General features: G+C 55.9%; 2 protein-coding genes across 2 annotated transcripts; one reads left to right on the top strand and one right to left on the bottom strand.

Annotated features, from left to right (window-relative positions):
* Nucleotides 1-94: 94 nt before the first annotated feature.
* On the bottom strand, nucleotides 95-2,348 carry Cimap1b (ciliary microtubule associated protein 1B). The gene is made up of 7 exons (XM_059247304.1): nucleotides 2,226-2,348; nucleotides 1,728-1,869; nucleotides 1,306-1,509; nucleotides 962-1,066; nucleotides 727-848; nucleotides 365-505; nucleotides 95-229 (listed from the first exon to the last, which is right to left on the bottom strand). The coding sequence occupies exons 2-7, from the start codon at nucleotides 1,834-1,836 to the stop codon at nucleotides 149-151; spliced, it is 762 nt and encodes a 253-aa protein (XP_059103287.1). The 5' UTR covers nucleotides 1,837-1,869; nucleotides 2,226-2,348; the 3' UTR covers nucleotides 95-148.
* A 2,614-nt stretch (nucleotides 2,349-4,962) lies between these two features.
* On the top strand, nucleotides 4,963-9,450 carry Klhdc7b (kelch domain containing 7B). Its single transcript, XM_059247625.1, has one exon. The coding sequence runs from the start codon at nucleotides 5,133-5,135 to the stop codon at nucleotides 8,865-8,867; it is 3,735 nt and encodes a 1,244-aa protein (XP_059103608.1). The 5' UTR covers nucleotides 4,963-5,132; the 3' UTR covers nucleotides 8,868-9,450.
* The last annotated feature ends 214 nt before the right edge of the window (nucleotides 9,451-9,664 follow it).

The following is a 9,664-nucleotide window of genomic DNA, read 5'->3' as shown; positions in this document are numbered from 1 at the left end:
ACGCCACTGAGGCTATCGACGCTCGCACTCACCTCGTCCTCCCCCATCCCCTCACCCCTTGCCCAACCAGGAAGAGAGAGAAGCACACACAGCGCTGGCTTGAAAAGCTTTAAGCAAAAAACCGAGGGCCGGTGCGCGCCTGCTGGCATCAGTCGTTCACGCGGGGTATCATGGGGGCCAGATAGTCTGAGTGCCTGATTCCGAAGCTCCAGCCACGAGGCTTCCGGTGCTGCGGGCCCAGGAGACGCTGCTGACCTTACCAAGCCAGCCGTTCGGCTTCACACAGGAATGCCTGTTCCCCGGGGACCCTGTCTTAGCCCTCAGACCCTCAAGCCCTGCCCCTTGACCCTGGACTCCAGACCACCTCGTCCACGCTGTAGCTTGCGGGTCCTGGCCTCTGAGTGCTTTCTTGGGGTACTGAAGTCCGCGGCAGCATCGTGAACTGCGGGGCTCGGTTCTTGTAGACCCCGGGGTTCACAACGTGGTAGGCACACGGGCCTGGGGTCTAGGAGGACAGGAGGAGGGTGTTGGGTCCAGCCTTCATTCCTTGTGAGCTTCTCCCCTGCCCCAAGCTAGAATCTCACTGTGTACCCCAGGCTGGCTTTGAACTCACAGTCCTCCTGCCTCAGTTTCCTGAGTGGTGGAGTTCCAGGCGTCCCTCACCACCCCCATCGCCACTGACCCTCTTGATTACTAGAGACGTTCGGCTGGCAGCCCTTTCCCCACCTTGCTGAGGTCCTCGAAGCAGCTGCCCACAGAGCTGCGGCCGTAGATGGAGTAAGTTGGGGCTGAGACTTTGCCTATGACACGTGGGCCCAAGAGCGAAGGCACAGTGTAGGACCCAGGGCCTAAGGAGGAGTCAGCAAGACGTTATGTTGGACCAATCTCCTTGCCTTTATGGCAGACTGCCGGTTGGGGTGTGGGAGGGTCCCTAGTGCTGGATCCAGCCCTCCGGCCTCACCTGGGGTTTGTTGCTTCGTGAGAATGCCCCAGTTTCGGGGAGCGATGGTATGCCGGGGAGCGCTGGGGTACGTCGCGTTTCCCGAGCGTTCTGGGAAGTACCTGCCTAGGGGATGGACCAAGAGTGTGGGCCAGAACTGGGGTGGGGTGGGGTGGGGTGAGGTATGGGGAGCCTAGCCTGGGATCTTGGCACTAGGGAGAAATTGGAGCCACAGTGAGGTTCGGGTTTCTGGGTATGGGGGGGGGGGGAGGTTCCCGGGATTCTGGGTTTGGGTGGGGAGTTCCCCAGTGGGCTTCCTCGGAGGCAGTTCCACCATGGGGAGACCCGTGCCCCAGGGTGCTGACCCGGTCCCGGAGTGAGGAAGGGCGCTGTGTGGCGTAGGCGACCATAGATGGAGAATGCTGGGGCGCCGTCGGTGCCGCGCACGGTCATGCGGGCGGGCACCAGATGGCTCGGCCCCGGCCCGCAGGTTGTGTGCTGCAAGGGCAGGCGCGAGCCGAAGGTGAAGGCGGGGGCGCGCGGCCGAGACGGGTCATGCAGTTTGTAACCTGCGGGAGCATCCCCGCGTCACCTTGGCGGTGCACAGCGGCCGCCAGCTCCTTTCCCTCCCCCTTGTCACCAAGGCAGTCCCAGCACAAAACCTCCTATCTTTTGGCCTCCCTTTTTGCTCCGGGCACAGTCCAACGGTTCCTGGATTCCAGGCACCAGTGTAGACCGCCCACAGTCCCACCTTCCCTACTTCCTCCCCAGTATCCGCCCTGGCTACCGGTGTTCGGTGGCAGCTTGTATTTGGGCCCCGGGCCTCTGTAGAGCGCCGCGATGGGGCCGCGGGGCCGATGTGGCCGCCAAGTGCCGACCCAGACTTCTGAGCCCATGGCGCAGGCGGGGGCGCTTATGGCTTGCAGCACCTGTGGACAGAACTCGTGGGAGACAGGCTTCCCCAGCTCCACTCAGGACCAGCACGACCCAGGGCAAGGCCTACCATGTATCCCAGGGCACCCGGAAAACAAACAGTAGTTGCCTAGGCTGGGAGGCGGGTGCACTGGGGCAGGACCAAGCTTCAAAGCCATCTCTTGGCCTCCTGTCCCAGGGACTTCAGTGCTAGTGTTTAAGTACAGGCCAAGTTTGGACCCAGACATTGGAAAGAGAATGGCCTGGAGTTTCTGGATGGGAGAGGGTTTTAGAGGTGTTGGGAAAGGATGTCCTGGGAAGGGGCCTTGGGGGGCACAGGGTGCCCCGAGGAAAGGCCCGGAGATGCACTGACCTGCGGCGGTGGTTACCCTCTTGAGAAAGCATAGCGGAGCAGCTGGACAACCCTTGCATCAAACTCTCAGACCCCATTATGTCCCGTCTTGCTTCCTGGCAACCCGAGTAAGTGCCCGGCCCCACCCTCCGGTGCCTTCAGCCCTACCATCTGATCGCCTGCCCCTGTGGGGACTGTGTGCTGGGCCACAGGCCAGTGCACCCATTCCAGAGTTAGACAGATCCGCAGACGAAAAAACAAACTTAAGAATAAAGGAATACTACAGAAAGCTCAGTTTGATTATGTATCTATGTAAGCCCACGAAATAGTTGCAAAAACTAATGTTTTTGTCCAGAAAATAATAAAAGTTGAATGGAGAGACAACAAGGTATGATTGTATCACACTCCAATACAAATTCTCAATGAACAATTTTTTTAAGAAAACAAAATTTAAAACTTCGGGATTAAAGCCGGGCCGTGGTGGCGCACGCCTTTAATCCCAGCACTTGGGAGGCAGAGCCAGGCGGATCTCTGGGAGTTCGAGGCCAGCCTGGTCTACAGAGCGAGATCCAGACAGGCTCAAAAACTACACAGAGAAACCCTGTCTCGAAAAACCAAAAAAAAAAAAAAAAAAAAAAAAAAAAAGTGAAGAAAGTAATCATTCTGTCTTGTTCCTGGTTTTAGTGGAAATGCTTTCATGTTTTTTCTCTTTAGTATGATGTTGGCTGTTTATTTAGCATATGTTTGTCATATATAGTCTTTATTGTGTTAAAATATATCCCTTCTGTTCCTAGTTTCTTTGGGGATTTTATCAAAAAAGGATATTGGATTTTGCCAAAAGCCTTTTCTGCATCTATTGAGATGACCTTGTGACTTCTGTCTTTGAGGCCATCTATGTTTGTATTATTAATTGATTCACATATGTTGCCGAGCCATGTCTCCAGCTTATGATTTACCTTTCTATTTCATTAATTTTTGTTGTGATAGATCTTGATTCTTTCCATTTACTGCCTTTTTTTTTTTTTTTGAGACAGACTTCCTATATAGTCTGGCTGTCCTGGAGCTCACTATGTAGACCAGACTCCAGACTCACAAGAGATCCCCCTGCCTCTCCCTCCCGAGCCCCCCACATGACCCTCATTGTTTGTGGGTTTGTTTGTGTTGATTTTTGCATCCCCTCTCCCCTCTGTGACCTTCCTGGCTCTTGAACTCCCCTGGATCTTCAGAAGCTGTGTGGATGGAGCTGGCAAGGTACTGACTAGCCCATAAAGAGGTACAGGGAAAGCCGGGCGGTGGTGGCGCATGCCTTTAATCCCAGCACTCAGGAGGCAGAGCCAGGCGGATCTTTGTGAGTTCGAGGCCAGCCTGGTCTACAGAGCGAGATCCAGGAAAGGCGCAAAGCTACACAGAGAAACCCTGTCTTGAAAAACCAAAAAAAAAGAGGTACAGGGAAAGCGTCAACTACATCTATTGAAGGTCCGGGGTCTACAGACTTAACTGGGGAGCCTGAGAGCGGGACAGAGAATAAAGGCAAGAAGGTCCTCTGCTGGTTGAAGTCCACCTTAAGGTGTAGGGCTCACCCCATCCTCTCTCTGTCACTTAATAGTTCTGTGGGAAGCCGGGATGGGACCAGGCCAGATGAGATACTTGAGGCTCAGCAGAGCCCAGGCTAGGTGCCAGGGACACTCTTGCCACCTCCTTGATGCCTAAGTCAAGGAGTCCTTGGGTCCATTGTGTTCCAGAGGAAGAAAAGGTCCACTTCTTGTTGGGAGAGCTACCTTTATTCTGGGGACTCCAATCTCTTTTTCTGTGTGTCTCGGTCCTCCCTGGTAAATAAATGTCTGAAGACTCACTCCTGCTATGGATTTCAGGGATGAGCAGATAGGGAAGGCCCCTCCCTGGTATCCACATGCCATTCCGTGAGATCCAAACTGGGTGGGGAGGTGGGATGGAGAGTGATTTGGTTCAGATAGGAAAGGTTTAGGAGAGGATACGTGGGAACTAGACTGGTAGGGCACCTGGGCCAGAGAGGGTTTCTGAAGGATCTGGGCACAGGTTGATGAAGTGACTGGAGGAGAGGCTATGCCCTGCGCTTTTCTGAGGCATGCTGGGACGGTACATGAGCAGGCCGAGAGAGTGAAAGGAGGCTCCACTCACATTTAAGTTAGGGTGGAAAAAGACTGGCCACACAGGGAGACAGAACGGTTAGCTTTTCTTCATTCTTTCTCACTTTCGTTTTTTCCCTCTTGACTTGAAAACTACTTTATCTTGGAGCAATGTTTGGAGGAGGGAGGACGAGACCTTCACTTGTCCCACACCCAGATGCTAACTCACATGACCCTCATATCCCGGGGTCTCCATGTTCAGTCTGAGAGCCCACCAAAATAACCACCCCCACACCCTTCCCTGGTGGCCATGGTGGAATTGGCCTCTCCGGTTTCTGGTAATTTCATCAGGGCTGCATCATGTTGCTAAGGCCCGAGATAACATCTCCCCGTGTGGTAACCCTTCCTTGTCAGCTCTTGTGTAGCCTCTAGGGTGTAGGGTGATTTGGGGATATGAGGGTCTTTAAGGCAGAAGACAGTGGAGTGGAATGCTGGCAGTGTGTCCAGGGACACTTTCATTTGTCCCTAGGACCCTGAGCAAAGAAGGAGGGGGAAGGGGCTGGGATTGGGGTTCACAACCAGGGCAGGCTGCGGTAGACCACGGGCTCTCTTGATGTGTCTAGCTGGGTTTGCTGACAAGCCTGCACACCGGAATGCCAGCAGGTGTCCCTCAGGGGCCTAGAGAGGCAGTCCACCTTAACAGGGCTGTCCCAGGGGAGCTGCGTGCCGTGCCATCTGCACAGCCAGCAGCCCAAGCTGGGTGTGGGGCATACAGAGCTGCCAGCCAGAACGGGCTCTTCACAGCAGGTCTGCAATCTGCACCATGCTCCAGGGCGCTGTAGACGCTGGTGGGCCCCTCTGGGGCTGGGATGATGATGGAGATGACGACTGGGATGGGGCCGTCCTCACTTTGCTGGCACTAGCTGTGGTAGCCGCCATGGCACTGGCTCTGCAGTGGTTTGGCTCCAGGCAGGACCAGGAGGCACAAGGCTCAGCATCCACAGCTCTGGGTGTGCAACCCGCTCAGGCAGGAGGAGTCAGGTTGGCCCTGCACCCCAAGTCCAAGGACAGTGACGCCAGTGAGGGGCAGAGCAAAGGACAGGAGGGATCAGAGGCTCCTGGAGATGGCCAGAGAAGACCAGCTACAGCGAGGGCCCAGGACCCGGAGCCGTCAAGAGGCAGAAGTATGGCCTCAGATGCCTGGCTTTCACTCAAGACACCTGGAGAGGTGGCCAGCAGAGGGACCACCCCAGCCGCCCTGGGAAAGAAAAGAAGGGAGCCACCCGGGCCAGGAACTTCCTTTCAGGGTCACCATGAAGCAAGGGATATTCCTGTCCCCATCATGATCCGCTTTACCCCTCGAAGTCCTGATAGCAAAACAGAGATGCAGGTCGAGGCCACTGGCACCTGTGGTAGAGGGGCAGCTCAGCAGGGCCCCGTCCATACAGAGCAACAGGACACCAGCCCTTGGCACCTGCCCGTGGGGCCTCCTGGCCCGCCAGGGAGAAGCTTAGGCAGCTTGCGTAGGCGGCGTCGACGGCCCGGTGCCAGCTCAGGAGACAGACCCTGCCGTCCTCTAAAGCTGGACCCCCTTCGCCTGGGCACTGTGGTGAGTGTGTGGGATGCTGTGGATATGGCAGCTGCGGCCAGCCAGGACATCTGCACCAGCAGTTCCCTTGCAGGTCCCTCGTCGCTCCACTCAGACAGGGGGCTCAAGGGTCCTGAGGAAACAGGCCTAGCGGATGTTATGGACGGTCGACCTCGGGGGGACTCCAAGGACGTGTGTGGGAGGGGCAGTCTTCAGCTCTCTCCCACCAGCACGGCAGGCTCAGGGGCTAAGGATGGTGAGAGCAGGGAGCCTGGGTCCCCTGCCCCTGGGGAGACTCAGGGGAGCCTGGCTGGTGAGGAAGCCTGGCCCCGGGAGAGTGGGGCAGCTGCTGTCACCAGCAACTTCAGCCCCTCCCAAGGTGCTTTGCCAGAAGAGCTGCACCCTGAGGCTTCTGAAGTGGACCGAATCGCTGACCAGAGCAAGATGGAGAAACTAAGAGAGGGCCACCTCCTTGGCAAAGGGAGAGGGTCCGGTCAAGGCGACCAGAGAGCTGGCAGTCCAGCTGCTGCCCAGAGGCTTGTGCTTATCACGGATGTGACCAAGTCCACTGGTGGCCTCAACTGCACCCCCTCCCACAGCCTTCCAGCCTCTTCTCTGACCCGAGAAACTGAGCTGGTTCCATCCTCTGCCACGGCGGTGCATTCCAGCCCTGGGTTTCTCCATGCAGTCTCTCCCCTTGCTCCTTTAAACAATTTGCCCCTGGAAGTTAGCCGGGGGCCTTCGGGTGGTGAAAATCGCAAAGCAGGGCCAGCCTCCCTTCCAACCCAAACTTTAGCCTCAGCAGGAGCCTCAACTTCAGCCCCAGAAGCAACCCGAGTACCATCCTTAACATCACCCCCAAGCCCAACCTCAGCCCCGTCCTTAACCCCAGCCCCAGTTACAACCTTAACCCCAATCTCAACACCAACCCCATCTCTAACACCACTCCCTACCCCATCCCCAACTGCAGCTACAGCCTTAACCCCAATCTCAACACCAACCCCATCCCCAACATCACCCTCAACTCCAGCCTCTGCCCAAGCTCCTGCAGTAGACAGTGGGCCAAGGCCTATGTCTAGGGAGTCTAGTGTGGGCCTGTCCAAGAGCTCCCTGGAAGGACGAATCTCAGCTAGCTGGGGAAACCTTATTACCATGGTTCTTAGAAGTCACCCCTTCCCTAGGCAAGAAAAGGCCGATAGTAGTGCCCCAAGGGCAGATCCTCAGAGTCCTGCTGGGCCCAGCACATCCACATACTTGAAAGATGGACAGCCAGTTCCCCCCTCTGAAGGGGCCATCTCCAGCCTCCAGGACAAACATAGACCACCGTCTGTCTTAGTCACACCAGTAGGTTCAGAGGGCCTAGCTGAAGGTAGATGTGAAACACAACCAGTGAGCGTGGAGACTAATGTGTCTTCCACTCCAGACCCTAGAGGAGACGGAACCAAGGAGAAAAGTCTAGACTCTCTGCCCCCAGCTGCAAAGCCTGTGGCTGTCTCACCGTTCCCTGGGCTGGCACGGCCTGCTCCTGGACCATCTACTATGAAGCAGGATGCTCAGCCCATCCCTCAGCCTCGGCAACGGAGGAAACGTAGCATAGCTCAGAGCTCTGAACAGATACTCACTCACGAAGTACCCCAGCAGCCCCAGGGGCAGGTGCTAGAGGAGGGAGCCAGACCTGCAGGCGGCAGGGCAGTCCTCACAGAGAAGCAGAAAGAGACACAAAAGCTTATGATTTTTCTGCAGAAGCCTGGTAGTTGGGGAGTGGTGGACGGGCATCAGAAGTCCTGCTCACAGGCCTCGCAGCCTCCCACAACGATGGCGCTGTGGCCCCCAAAGCTAGACCTAGGCAGCTGCTTGGAGGTTTTGGCTTTTGCCCAGCAGCATGGAGAGTTGGGTTTAGCCCAGGAGACCTACATCTTGATGAGCAACAACTTGCTGCATGTTCTGGGAGACCCACACCTCTACCGACAGCTGAGTGGAGCTGACAGGGAACGCATCCTGAACCTGCGGACCTGCCAGGGCCAGACAGTGCTGGGGGTCCTTGTTCTGCCCAGCCTTTACCAGGTGAGCCGCTCAGGGTTCACAAGGGGACCTCATGGTGAGGAAGCTCCTGCAACCGGGCCTGAGCATTTGCATCTTCACACATACCTCCATGTGTTCAACCCACAAGAGAATGTGTGGCGGCCCCTGACTCAAGTACCAGAGGAGGTCCCACTCCGGGGATGTGGTCTCTGCACGATGCATAACTATCTGTTTCTGGCAGGTGGCATCAGAGGTTCTGGTGCCAAGGCTGTCTGCTCTAACAAGGTGTTCTGCTACAACCCTCTGACCAACATTTGGAGCCAGGTTCGGCCCATGCAGCAAGCCCGGGCCCAGCTCAAGTTGGTGGCTCTGGACGGGATGCTTTATGCCATTGGTGGTGAGTGCCTATACAGCATGGAGCGCTATGACCCACGCACGGATACCTGGACCTTGAGAGCATCCCTCCCTGAGGGCACCTTCCCTGTGGCCCACGAGGCTGTGGTCTGCCGAGGAGATATCTATGTCACAGGGGGTCATCTCTTTTACCGCTTGCTCAGATACAGCCCAGTCAAAGACTCATGGGATGAGTGCCCTTACAGTGCCAGCCACCGACGCTCCAGTGATATGGTGGCACTCGGGGGCTTCCTATACCGCTTTGACTTGTTGCGGGGTGTAGGTGCTGCGGTGATGCGCTACAACACAGTGACAGGGTCCTGGAGCCGGGCTGCCTCCTTGCCCCTGCCTGACCCCGCCCCACTCCACTGCACAGTACTGGGCAACACCATTTACTGTCTCAACCACCAGGTCACAGCTACCTTCACAGTTTCGGAGGGGACTGCCCAGTTCCAGGCCAAGGAGCTGCAGCCCTTTCCCCTGGGAAGTAAGGGAGTCCTTTATCCATTCACTCTGACTTTGCCCCCCAAGACCTGGTTACAGACCACACTCTGAGTGCTGGGGGGAAAAACAACGTTGTGGCTACTCTCCAGAGAAACCCTTCTCTGGGTGGGTCTGAGTGGACCTGCGGCATGGGAAGAAGCCTAGGAGCAGAACTTTCTGCTCTTGTGCCCAAAGCTCCCGCTGTCAAGTTAAGGGTTGTTGATTCTCTCTGAAGTGCAATCCCTTCTAACTCACCCTTGGAACCCTGGCTATGTTAGTCCCTCTTGGCTCCCCTATACCTGCTGGTTTTGGCTCCAGGTCCTACCTGCTGAGGATGTCTTGTCTTCATCACAACCCTCTCTGTGGGATTCTTTGAGCTCCCTATGTTCCCCCAAGATGGAAAATGAAGCAGAGTTCCTCAGCAAACATCCCCTCTCTGGGATTTTTGCTGTCCTGAGGCCCTTTAGGAGTCTGGGTATGATCAGGCAGCGGTGGCACACTTCTTTAATCCCAGCACTCAGGAATTCAGGAGGCAGGGGCAGGAGAATCTCTGTGAGTTTGAGGCCAGTCTGGTCTATAGAGTGAGTTCCAGGACAGCCAAAGCTACACAGAGAAACCCTGTCTCGAAAAACAAAAAACAAAAAACAACAACAAAAAAAAAAACAACAAAAAAAAGAAGAAAAAGAAAAAGAAAGAAAGAATGAAAGAAAAAAAGAGGAAGTGTCTGGGTCTGAATGGCACCTGAATGTCTTATGCCTTGATTGGACAATCACTCTTCTGCCCACAGTCCCAGCCCAGATTGGATCAGGACCATTTGACACGTTGTGAGCCTCTCTCCAACTCTCTGAACCCCCACATCGCTTCTTTCA

Source organism: Peromyscus eremicus, chromosome 20 (genome assembly GCF_949786415.1).
Source record: "Peromyscus eremicus chromosome 20, PerEre_H2_v1, whole genome shotgun sequence".
NCBI classification, from domain to species: domain Eukaryota; kingdom Metazoa; phylum Chordata; class Mammalia; order Rodentia; family Cricetidae; genus Peromyscus; species Peromyscus eremicus.
Note: the sequence above shows the minus strand (reverse complement) of the source record. Positions and strands in the feature narration are given on the sequence as shown.

Excerpts from the sequence above, each read along its gene's own strand:
- Klhdc7b (XM_059247625.1), top strand. The coding sequence starts at position 5,133 with ATGCTCCAGGGCGCTGTAGACGCTGGTGGGCCCCTCTGGGGCTGGGAT.
- Cimap1b (XM_059247304.1), bottom strand. The coding sequence starts at position 1,836 with ATGGGCTCAGAAGTCTGGGTCGGCACTTGGCGGCCACATCGGCCCCGC. Across the intron at positions 1,067-1,305 it reads CTTCCTCACTCCGGGACCGG|GCAGGTACTTCCCAGAACGC; the intron begins GTCAGCACCCTG and ends TCCATCCCCTAG. Across the intron at positions 230-364 it reads CAAGCTACAGCGTGGACGAG|CACCGGAAGCCTCGTGGCTG; the intron begins GTGGTCTGGAGT and ends CTGGGCCCGCAG.